The sequence below is a fragment of the Juglans regia genome, chromosome 4 (assembly GCF_001411555.2).
Source record: "Juglans regia cultivar Chandler chromosome 4, Walnut 2.0, whole genome shotgun sequence".
NCBI lineage: Eukaryota > Viridiplantae > Streptophyta > Magnoliopsida > Fagales > Juglandaceae > Juglans > Juglans regia.
Genome location: NC_049904.1, coordinates 23,124,415 through 23,137,675, shown reverse-complemented (window position 1 = coordinate 23,137,675; position 13,261 = coordinate 23,124,415). Strand labels below are relative to the sequence as shown.

The window sequence follows — 13,261 nt, the reverse complement described above, 5'->3', positions numbered from 1 at the left end:
GATGACATGTGTAACAGTCGGGGTTCTGAAGAAGCGATGACTCATATGGCTCATGTTCAGCATGGGCTACGCATGTACAAATTAGGTGGCCAAAAGGCAATAGATAAGGTATTTTCAAACCCAATAGAGAAAAAAAAAATGCAAAACAAAAAAAATGAAGAAGAAAAAATACTATAAACATAAACCGAAGAATAAGAGATGGAGATAAATAGAAGATGAGGGAGGAAGTCCTCACACCCCTAAACCGGAGAGAGAGCTTTGAGTATTTAGAAAGGTGGAGAAAACATTTTTTAGAGAGAGGGAACCTTTTGATACAAGATCAAATTGTTATAACTTTGGACGCTTAAATCAAACGTTCTATAGTTGTCATTGTATTACCTAATCAATCCAAGAAACTTAGAATCAAAATATTCATTTGCTTCCATTCTTCAATTCTCCCCTCGTTTAATTTATGCTGCTATAATAACTTCAATGTTGGGACCAGTCCTCTTCTCCACAATTATTAATGGGATTCGTTAACGTGCCCTTTTGGCTAAAAACCGAAAACGTGACCCATTGATTTGGAAGGATAATAACATTTGTGTGCATGTGTGTATTTCTTTTCAAAAAATGATAAATGATATATTCAAATCTCAAATGTACAAGTTTTGCACAAATCTTTAAAAAAAAAAAAGATCCCACCATGAAAAATTCACTTTTTTTTAATGAAATCTACATTTTTACAAGAGACTTGTACATTTGAGACTTGAACCTAACATTACTCGTTTAAGAGTTTTAAATGAAGAAAAAAAGACAATCACATTAAGTATATTTTACAATATTTATTTCTCATTAAATACTGTTTAAAATATTTATATAAACAACAATAAATATTATAAAGTCGAGTTGATTTGTCTCTTTTCTCCCTTAGAAATTTTCCACTGCGTCTTATTGTATTGCAAACATTCATTTTGGAACTGCACCTTTTTAACTTTTATGCACCAAAACAATGAAGTGAATGTGACCAATCCATCATAATGAATCTACACAATTCCTTTGAATAATAAATATTTGCAAACATCATCAATTCCTATTCCATGGCACAAATAATACAAACAAAACTTGGCAAATTCCACGCCACTCAAACTTCCCCTAACCTATATCATATCCCTTCCCTCCCCCTCCATCATTTTCGTCCGAAAATAATATTTATTCAAGACTTTGGCGTCCACCCTTCAAAAAATTGCACTCTCATTAAATTAAAAAAAAGAAAGATTATTATCTTATATTTTTGCAAATTTTTAGTTTAGAAAAATTGAAACCTGAATTTCAAGAAATTTGCAATTAAGTACTTCTGGCAAATTTTAGGTAAAAAATTAATAGGAAAATTACCACATATTGGCCTTCGATTGACTGAATTAGATATTGATGTCGCATTTCAGACAATCAAAGCTTGAGGCATTAGTTAGTTTTCTAACAAGTGATTAACAGAATTACTTAATTATAATTTTCTTGAATTTCATTATGAATTTTGCAAAAGTGGCCTTTAGTTAAATGTAAAAATCTAAATAATGTTGTTAAATCTTTTTTTTTTTTTATAAATTAAGAAGTTAAACAAAAAATATTTAGATGCGATTGGTGGAAAACTTTACTTTTATTATTAGTTTAAAAATATTTATATTTAAATAATATTTAAAATAAAAAATAAGACGAGATGTAATAAAAATTATTTCTAAACAATGCAAACATCACCCATTATTTTTTTAACAATATTATTACAGTAGAAAGTTGAGAGAGAGAGAGTGTGTGAGGGACACTCAGGTACGCGAGAACAAAGCCAAGCCACTTTCTGTGAAAACCTCATTGTTAGATGGGTAGTGATAAGAGTACTATTTTATTATTACTTATTTATTATCTAATTGTATTTTAAGTTTTTTTATTTTTTTATCATTTTTTTAAAGTATTTTTTTAATATTCTTAATTATTAAAAAAAATTTAAAAATATATATAATTTTATTAATATTCAATTTCTTAATTATTAAATAAAATAAAAAATTAAAAAAATTAAATAATAAAAAGATAGTCTTATCATTATCAATTCACCCGCGAGAGTCGCCCCCAATTCAATCATGCCATCCGGTCAAGAAGAGAAAGGCTGCAAAGAAAAAGAAAAGATGAGTAAATCCACAACAGTACCAAAAACCCTCTAGGTACAGATTTCTGCCCTCCTCTTGCTTTTCCGAATCGGACTCATCCACGCTCGCCTATCTGTCATTCAATCATGCACTCAACTTTTTCAACTTTTGTTTTTTGATAGTATCCCTTGTTTTGCTTGATTTTGAACTCCTATGATTGGAGACTACATGAAGTGTAGATTTTTTGACGAACTTTTTATATTCCGCTGCGATATAGCTGCAAATCCATCCGTCTAGATATATAAAATTTAAGGGGAAAGTAATAAAACCTAACATATATAATATGTGATTATAAAAACAATACTTCTACGGGCAGTCTTCGACAGTTGCAAACGGTGCACAGTCAACATTTAAAATAACATTTTTAAATTATCGTGTCAATTTAATAAAAATAAATAAATAAAGAAAGAAAAACAAAGAAGCAAAAATGCAGGAAAGATGAGAGAAGCTAGCTAGCAGCTGCTACTTCAAGTTTCTTCCGAAATGTTCTGAGCACAGCAAAAAATGGAAAAAACTTTGAGCTTACTTTGATTGTTGAAAGAAAGTGGAAAAAATATTGGGAATCATCTTCAGTTTGATTTTTTTCTTCTGAAATATTCTTCTGCATTTAGTCTTCGGCATCCTCACCTGTAAATAAATCGGTAAAATCACGGTGTGGGTCTTCGTCTTCTTCTTCACCGAAAAATTAGTGGCAGCTGCTTGTACTGAGCACGTAGGAATTGAGCTCCCTCCATTTGACACATCGCCTAGAAAGATTTACCCATAGCCTCCATCTTCCTTTACTTCTTTATTCTTTACACTTCATTTCTTCTCCCTCAATTTCACGTCTGCAAATCCCTTGTTAATTGTTTTGTTTTTTAATTTTCACCTACCATTTAAACCATATCCTCCAACAGGTATATATATATACCGACCCTCAAGCTTTGAGGACTTGAACTGGTAAGTTTTTTATGCTCTTAAATTTATGTAAATTTTCAATTTATAGTACTCTTGTTAGTTGTGATTATAGATTATTATATGTGATTGAATGGTAACAATTTTGGAAAAAATGGGACAGGGATCTTGGTTTTGCTATGTAAAACTTGGGTTAATTTCTTCTTCACCGAACTGAGTGTTTTTTATTTTTAGGAAACACAAAACATAATTCTCAAGCTGTCAAGAAGGAGGGAAAATGTAGGGTTAAGATGAAGGTGGGGGCAACCCTTAAGCTGTCAAGAAGGTAGTGCTTGGTGGTGAGGCTGAGCAACTTCGTGGGAGGGAAGGTCTCGGAAGACGAAAGGAGGAGGGCTTCGTGGTGAGGCAGAGTATCAAATGAAGACGCAGAACAGCAAATGGAGAGGCAGAGCAGCTTCGTGGGAGGGAAGATCTCAGTTGCCCTTTGCGGAGGAGGAGAAATCGAAGGGAGGGGGAGAGTTTGTGGAGACGAAGGGAGGACTTTGTAGGAGGGAGGGGAGGATTGGTGGAGACAAAGGGGAATGGTTCGTGGGTCTTCGTGGGTATTGGTCTTGATAAGAAGCGCACCGTTTTGCAGAAAATCCAAAACGGTGTGCTTCATTTTCCACATAAGCAGTTGCTCCCCTGCGCTTACGCAACCCAACTGCATATAGAGTTTTCCTTATAAAAATGATTTACTATTGAAATAAATTGATATATCGATTTATTTATTAGATCATGCATTTACTTGATGATAAGATTGTTATTCCCTTCATACCAATTAAATAAGAAGACAAAATCACATTACCTCATCATATCTTCAGCAATTGTAGAACCAAGTTCGAACCCTACTATGTTGAACCAGTCTTGTATACGAGTAACAAGTTTAGGACAACCTTCAATCTTCAGTGTTCTTAACGTTTTCAAATGATGAATCCCCTCCGGTAGAGATGATAACTCATCGCAACCATGTGCATCACCTCCTCCTCCCGTCAAATCCATTTCTTCACAATATCTAATGTACAATGACTCTAAGACAGTTAGTTGCTTGATAATAGGTGGCAAAGGGGTCAAACTTTTACATTCCACAAAAATCAATGTGCGAAGTTTGGTGAGGCACCTATCCATAGGTGGAAACAAGCATTCGATTCTTGGACAATGGATCATAACTAAAGTCCGAAGAGAATTAAAGCAGCATACTCCACTTTTGAGCATACGTGTATCTTTTGTTGTTATCGCAAGAAGCCTAAGGTTGATCATGTTCCTCATATCTTTGGGCAGTCGTTCAAGGCTAACACATCCATCAAGCATCAAGGTTTGCAAATTGTGCAGCTTGCAAATGGAATTAGGAAGCTTCTTGACTGACTGATTACCAGATAGGTCGAGATATCTCATATGCTTTTGAGTACCAATGGAACTCGACAAATTCTCAAAATCTGAATCAGGTATAGTTAGCACCCGCAAAGACTTGAATCTTGAGATGCATGCTTCAACTGAGGACACAGGTGGTTTGGTTCGATAGATGATGGTCTGCACATTAGTTAACTTGTTCGAAAACTTTGAAACTTGTTGGTCACTGGATGAAATTGACAAATGACAAACTATTGGAGCACTTTCTTTGTTGTCAGAGTCTATTTCCAACCACTCTTCATGGGCAATAGAGAGCACAAGGTTATGGACAAAATCATGCATTTTGAAGGAATATAAGCCCAAATCCGGTTCTTCATAATCTTGAAAGAAAGATCTCGACATTAACTCCTTAATATAAAAGTCTCCAACATCTTCCAAGTCTTGTTTTTTGTTAGTAGGCATTTGGAGGATTAATCCATGTGCCACCCATTGTTCAATTAAAGGGATATTCTTGAATTCATAATCCTTTTGAAAATTAACGCAATATGCAAAACATTGCTTCAAATGAATTGACATTTGATTATAGCTCAATTGCAATGCAGGTAAGATGCTTCCCTCCTTTTCTTCCAATTCCCAAATCTCGTTATCTCTCGCCAATTCCCACTCCCTTTCATCGACTTTTGAATAAAGTAAACCACCTAAACTCTTCACGGCCAATGGAATCCCTTTATAGTTTTTCACTATTTCATCCGCAATTGGTAAGAGGTTTGGATATCTTTTAACTTCTCCTTCCTTGAATGCACATTTCACAAACAAAGACGAACATTCTTCTTTTGATAGACCTTTTAAAGAATGTGTATAAATAGGGTCTAAAATGGAAGAAACCCTATGACTATGTGCTGTTACAACAATGACACTTCCATGGGAACCTCCATTAAGCAAATCTATCGGATCAGTCCATTATTCCAGACATCGTCTAAGACCAGTAGAAACCTTTTATCCTTTAAAATTTCTCTCAAACTAGTTTGCAATGTATCTTCATTACTTGAATTCTTATCAACTCTACCACCAGTAGATTTAAAGATTTCTTCCACCAATCTTGTAACATTAAAATTCTTAGATACACAAACCCACATTCTCAATTGAAAATGATTAACTACGGTTTCATCATTGTAAACTGCCTTGGCAAGTGTGGTCTCCCCCATACCTCCTAATCTAACTATGGCAATTATATTAAGATTTCTGGTGGGATTTGGGTGCATCAAACTCTTTTTTATTTCTTCTTTGTCACCATGCCTACCGATGACCGTTGAAGGATCAATAAAGGAATGGATCTCTTCTCCCTCCACAGGGGCATGACATGCACCTCTTCATGTCGTTCAGTGAGATTAAACTAAACCTTATCAACACTAATCTCATCTAACCTCTCTCTAATGTCCTTGATTTTGTGAGCTAGTTTTAAACGGGATGAAAGTGCCATGAAGGAACAAAAGAAATGGCATACCTTTGCCATAGCGCTTCCATATGTTGTAATCGCTTGTTTCCTTAAAGCTTTGTACTCAATTTCATCTACCACATCCTCTACGACATATAAGGTATCTTTAAGCAGTCCAAGCCAGATGCTCAACATGGGGTTGTTTGCTTGCATGTCTTCAGCATCCAAGAGCATGATCTTAATGGTAGAAATCGTGCTCTCAAGGTTTTGCAAGTCACTCTGGACGCCCCATGCCAAGCAAAGCTCTTGATAAGCTAGAGAGCCTAATATCTTCAAGAGACTACCGGTAAGGCTAGAGGCAAGATCAGCCATGTTTTTCTTTAGGAAGGAAGTGGATAAATTGAAACCGTATTTCTGGCCTCTTGGTTGATATAGTTGACTTGACTTGAGTAGATAAGAATTATTTTAAGTGGAAAATGATAAAAAAAAAATATGCCAATTATATTACAATTTATTTACAACTAAGAGTAAAAAATTAATATTTTTTGTGTGATTTTAGTTATAATTTAAAAAATTATGGAAGATCACTCGCTATCCAATAATAGATAAGACAGGCTGTATGCCCTATTGTTTTTGCATTGGTGAATGGTACAGACAAGACAATTATATTTGGCAAATGAGATGAGATATACTCATATCATTATAATTTTTTTAAATTTAAATCTAATAAAAATTTTAATTTTTTCAAATCTTAATTTAACTTTTTTTAAATCTCCAAATAATGATAATATTTTAAACTTTTATCTAAAATTAAAAATTCTCATACCGCTTTTAAAACTAATTAGTTTTGAAAAATATAAATATAAAGAAAAAAACTTTACATCAACCTACTATTAGCTGTAGCCGCAACACACCTGACGTGTCAAACCGGACCGGGCTCAATGAACTGGTTTCTTGCCCCAGTCCCCGAAGTCCTCAGCCGCAACGCATTGATATCCTGGTTGCTTGTATTTCCAGTGATTTATATAAACAACAATAAATATTATAAAGTCGAGTTGATTTGTCTCTTTTCTCCTTTAGAAATTTCCCACTGCGTCTTGTTGTATTGCAAACATTCATTTTGGAACTGCAACTTTTTAACTTTTATGCACCAAAACAATGAAGTGAATGTGACCAATCCATCATAATGAATCTACACAATTCCTTTGAATAATAAATATTTGCAAACATCATCAATTCCTATTCCATGGCACAAATAATACAAACAAAACTTGGCAAATTCCACGCCACTCAAACTTCCCCTAACCTCACGTATTAACCTTCAACTGACTGAATTAGATATTGATGTTACATTTAGACAATCAAAGATTGATGCATTACCTCTAGTTAGTTTTCTAACAAGTGATTAACAGAAGTACTGAATTATAATTTTCTGGAATTTCATCTATGAATTTTACAAAGGTCTTTAGTTAAACGTAAAAATCTAAATAATATTGTTAAATATTTTTTTATAAATTAAGAAGTTAAATAAAAAATATTTAAGATGCAAATGGTGAAAAACTTCACTTCCGACATTTTTTCAGCAGACGAGCAATCTATCATTATTCCCTTAGCGAGAGAGAGAGAGTCTGCGCATCATCATCTGTTTTAGACCTTACTACTTCGCCAGTGGCCTAGTAATATATCCAAAATTTTGAAATGTAAACATAGACACATTGTTCACCCGACCCAACTTGCCTTAAAATCTAGGGGTGATCTCGGTCCGGTCTTTTGCAGTTTTTTGGACTAGACCGGACCTATTCGGTCTAGGAATTCTCCACCCTGAATCGGACCGAGTAACGTATAGGACCGGTCCGGTCCAGAGTTGGTCCAGTCGGTCTTGACATTCCTAAAATGGGTCATTCAACCCATCTAAATCTTTTTTCATTTTTTGCCCAATTTCAATTATTTTCGGCCCACTACAAATTTTGTACATTTTTTAGCTAAAACTACTAAAAAAAACTTGATCCTGAAAAATACAATCATAAAAGAAAAACTAATCTATATAAAAAACTAAAAATAATAAAAATAAAAATAATAGTACAAAAGTTATTACAAATTACAAATTATAATCCAAAACTTAACAACTTAAGTACTTAACATATAATGGGTAATTTACAGAGCTTTGAAAGACCAAAATATTAGAATGAGGTTGAAAATTCGCATCAACAAAACTGGTTAGTGATATTCTAGCCAGTTTTTAAAGAGGAGTGACGTTCATCTCTGCTTAACTATTGGAGCTCAAGTTCTCATGTAAGAAATCCCTGCAACCAAATTTATGCAATAAAGCAAAAATTACCAAGGACCCAAAATGAAAAACACCAAAAACCCAAAATCTTATGGCTTGCCAATACCCAAAACTTACAAACCATATATCTTATGGCAAATAGACAAGATTTTTCATGTTAAAGTCGCATTACGCAAAACCAAATCCTCCACACCACACTTGGGAGTGAAAAAGGAACAAAAGACAAATATCCAGCTAACAATAAACACTTCACATGGAACACAATCCCCACATGCATCCCACTAAGCAAATATAGATAGATTAATAAATCATAACCCACATAAAGAGATCATCAGAGCCAGCTTACCAACAATCTTCTCAACTTTTTAGTCTTTAATCAACATTGGGTGTAGGGCCAGTAGGCATTGAATTTGACGCTTCCACAGAATCAGCAAAGTTCGGGTCCCCAACAAGTTCTATCCATAAAAATTTAAAACAAAACAAGTTAAATAAAGTTACATAACATAGAAGATAAAACAAAATAAACCACAAAAGATATCAAAAGTAATTTTATTACATACCCATATCCAACTGCTTCTCAAATTCCTGCACTTCATCCATTAAAGTCCTAAGGCTTATTGGAGTAGAAGAAGAACGAAACCAGTTTTGTGCACATATGAGACCCTCAACACTCATTGGATTTAAACTATTTCGGAAAAGGTTAAGTACATGACCTATAGTGCTAAATGTAGATTTAGAGGCCACAGTAGATACCGGTATTGCAAGTACATCGCGTGCAACATTTGAAAGTACGCGATATCTAACTGAATTCACCATCCACCAAATTAGAAGGTCAAAATTTTCATATTCATCCGCACATATTTCAGCTAAATATCTATTAACCTCTGACTTATTTTCCAAACTGTCTTCTGACTGCAACTGTTGCTTAAATTTGGCCATCAAAATTTGTCTTTCTACGCGCCACCTTGTCAGCTGAAGGAGCTACATCTTCATGTTGGGAACTTGTGCGCTGAGGAGAATGCCCTTCCTCATTTTCCTTGTATGTCTCATACATGCTGATAAATGCATTTTTCACCTTCCAACTGAAATCAATTATTTTGCATGATCATGTGCATACATTTTTCTCAACCCAAAATTAAGATATTGCATCTTGTAGCGAGGATCAAGAAGAACACCGAAATAGAGCAACAGATTTTGATTTTCCAAGTTCTCCCAATACTTGTCAAACTTTCTCTTCATATTTGTGGTCATTAATCCCACCACGGGGTTTCGTTCTTCAATCTCCACGTTAATGACATCTTTAATAATAACTAACTCCGGAAAGAAAATATTACAATTTACATATTCACCCCCCGAAAATTTTAAAGTTGCATCATGAAATAATTGAAGAAACCTCACAAACAACTGTACATTCACCCAATTGGATGCATTGGGAGGCCCTAACTTCTTTGACTTTCTCATATTCACCACATAGTCTACATTTTCATCATCGACATCGTCATTATTGTCATCTCTAATACTACTAAGGAAGCACGGATCTTCTTCCTCCAACCGATCCAAAGTCCTTTTAAATTTTGAAGCCCTCTCCAATATAAGATAGGTGGAGTTCCACCTAGTCGGTACCTCTAGGGAAACTTGACTTTTAGATTGAATCTATTCCAACCCCACACATTTCTAAAATGTACTCCACCTTTGAGTGGAGGATTTAACATACTTCACAACACTTATCACATTTGCAATAGACTCATCATACTCTTTTAACCCCGCACGAACAATTAAGTTCAAAATGTGGGCACAAAATTGAACATGCAAGAATTTATGTTCCAAGATCGTGTCTCTCCTATACTTTTTTTTTTTCAAATAAGAAACAGCCTCATTATTAGAACTTGCATTATCAAGTGTGAGTGCAAGTATTTTTTGTCACCCCCAATCATGCAAACACATCTCTATGCCCTTACCAAGGGTATCACCTTTGTGATTTTCAACCAAATAAAAGGAAAGAATCCTCTTGTGTAACTTCCAGTCATCATCAATAAAGTGTGTTGTGAGGCACATATAGTTTAGGTTTTGCATGAATGTCCATGTATCCGTGGTGAGGGAAACTTGCTGCCCTCGAAGAGAATTTCTCAACTTTTATTTTTCTTTCAAAAACAAATTAAAGCAATCATTGGCAATCGTCATACGAGATGAAATCCCTACCCACTTAGGGCAAACCACAAGCATAAACTTCCTGAAACCCTCCCATTCAGCATGCCTAAAGGGCAACTCATCAAGAATAATCATCTCTGTTAAGGCTTGTCGGCAAGCCTCAACACTAAATGCAATAGGCACAAGTCCCCCACTACCACTACCACTTCCTCCCTCCACCTTCCAACCTAGAGTCATCTGGGATTTATCCATCTTCTTAAATGGACATTTCTTACATTGATGCTCAATGTGATACTTCATGTTTTTCGTACCATTGGTTTTCGTATCACATGCATACGAATCACCACAATAATTACATGCAGCCCTAGGTTTACTTGGATCACATTTTTGTATTTTTGTAAAGTAATCCCAAACAAAAGACCTAACTCTACCTCTTTGTGACCCACCAACCGATTGATCACTTACATTGGATGGGGGTGGGGGTGGGGATGGGGGTGGAGACATGTTTGGTGTTGACTCTTGTACATCATTTGTAGAAGACTCCATCTATAAAAAGGATAAACAAGACAAAAGAACAAAAGAATTAGAAACAAACATTAATATGTCTTATGATATTTGTGTAAATTGTGTAGAATTGCTTATGTGACGGATTTTTATTGGGGGATGTTAAAGCCTAAGTAAAAGACAAACCATTTCAAACAATTTTTTTCTTTTTTCAAATGTAAGTGCATGGCTGATAAGAATGAGCTTATACTTCATGCTTTATAGCAGGACACGAAAAAATGTTTGTTTCAAGATTTAGGTTGATTGGGTAACGTTGATTCAATTCCAAAGAATTCAAAAGTCTTGTTTATCATTTAGATTATTTGATAAATGAGTTTGCTTTTAAAAAATTTATTGTAAAAAAATATGATACAACTAAACATGTAATAACTTTTTTTATCCTTATATTCAATAAGACTACTAGAAAAGTTAAAATCTAAGATCCTGAGTTCTTAAAAACTAAACACCAATGAATGTATCAAACAGATCATTAATCTTAGCCCAATCAGAGTCTTAAAAATTAACTAAACCATCAAACCCACCGCATCTGGAATTCTTGTATGCGCTTAGATGGTTCAAAACCATCTTTATCCCCATTAAAATGCCTCTTAACAACCATCAAAGCACGATAGCAAAAATAATCAGTACAATGTCACCAAAACCCACTGGGACACATCACAATTCCAAAATACATCACAATTCCAAAATATATCAGAAACCACAAAAGGACCAACAAACAACAGCGATTCAAAACCAAAATCAACACCATCAAAATTCAAAAGATTAAAAACTAGAGAGAGAGAGAGAGAGAGAGAGACAATACCAATTGGAAATCAGCAAAAAGACGCGATGGAGGGAATGAAGAGAACTTCGACGAAGTCATGGAGGCATTCGAGGGGCTGGAGGAGGGTGGATGTGACGGAGGGAGGGCTAGGGTTTTCTTCTTTCGGGGGAGGGGGCGAACTGGGGAAGTGAAAGTGAACGAGTGGGGGGGGAGGGGGGGAATTGTTGGGGCTAAAACTAATGTTGAAACGGCGCCATTTGGATTGAAATTAGACCTAAACGGCACTGTTTCAACAGACGGTTTATTTTAAAAAAAAACTAAGTTGCGTGAAACATTTCAAAATTCTCCCCCTCCTGGACTTAAACGGTGTCGTTTAGGTCCTATTTTATACTAAACGACGTCGTTTTGGCTTCTTGGTAGATGAGGTAAATTCTCATTTCTCCCCCTCTCCTGGACTTAAATAGCGTCGTTTAGTATTGTTTTATACTAAACGGTGCCATTAGGTCCTGTTTTATACATTGACACATAATTTAATTAAAAAAACTATTTAAAATTAAGTAAACTACTCAATGTGTATTGTTTAATTAAGTTATTAAAAAAATAATTATTTATAATTATATTTATGATGTTAATTGCTAATTCGTTACTAACTTAGAGTATGTCAATGTATTAATACTATGAATCTATGTTAATTGTCAATATATTAAACTTTTTAGTTTTTAAATTTTGTATATGATTACATTTAGTTAATTTCATTAATATTTGTAATTGCTTAATTTGCTTTATACTAAATAACTATAGGTTATACCAATATTAATAGTGATACTAATATTATATATTACATAATAATACATTAACTATATAATATCATGATTAGTATAAGTTATAACTATATAATAGACTAATAGTTTTAGTATTAGACTATTAGTAATATAGTATAGCTATATATTAGTAATAAACTAATATTAGTTTTAGTGATTTAGTATAAGTTATAACTATATTAGTATAACTATTAACTATAGTCCTAGTCTATATTAGACTATTAGTATTTTTTTTATACCATATTAGAGTCTAGAAGTAGAGTCTAAACTATTAATATAATACTTGTATTATTATAAATATTAGTATTACTATAAAATTATAAATATTAGCATTAGTTAATAATTACTTAATGATGAGTTAGTGAGAGGATTAGGTTAATTGGTTAAATGAAAATTATATAATTAATATATATAAATTATATATATTTTTATTATTTTCATTCGGTCCGATCCGGTCTGATCCGGAAAAACTCTGGACTGTGGACCGAACCGAATTCATTCAGTCCTATGAAATTTGGACCGAATTCGTTGGTCCTGTCGATTTTTCTGGTCCGGACCGCCCGATTCTCACCCCAGTTAGAATCACGTTTTTGACCCGACCCAAAACAGAGATGTTCCACTAGCCTCTACCCGATTAGTTGACCCAAAATGCATGATATTTTTAATTCTTATCTTGAATATGATGTCACGTGGCAACTACACAAGTTCTTTTTTTTTGGGTTCAAGAACCGGAGGATCAATATCAATAACAACATAGATAAATATTGCCCAAGATTGAGAATAGAG

At 34.1% G+C, this 13,261-nt stretch overlaps 1 protein-coding gene across 1 annotated transcript; it reads right to left on the bottom strand.

Annotated features, from left to right (window-relative positions):
• Positions 1–3,911: 3,911 nt before the first annotated feature.
• LOC109021364 (disease resistance protein RGA2-like) lies at positions 3,912–6,264 on the bottom strand. The gene is made up of 2 exons (XM_019003982.1): positions 5,962–6,264; positions 3,912–5,249 (listed from the first exon to the last, which is right to left on the bottom strand). Exons 1-2 carry the CDS (start codon positions 6,262–6,264, stop codon positions 3,912–3,914), a joined length of 1,641 nt encoding a protein of 546 aa, XP_018859527.1.
• Between the last annotated feature and the right edge of the window lie 6,997 nt (positions 6,265–13,261).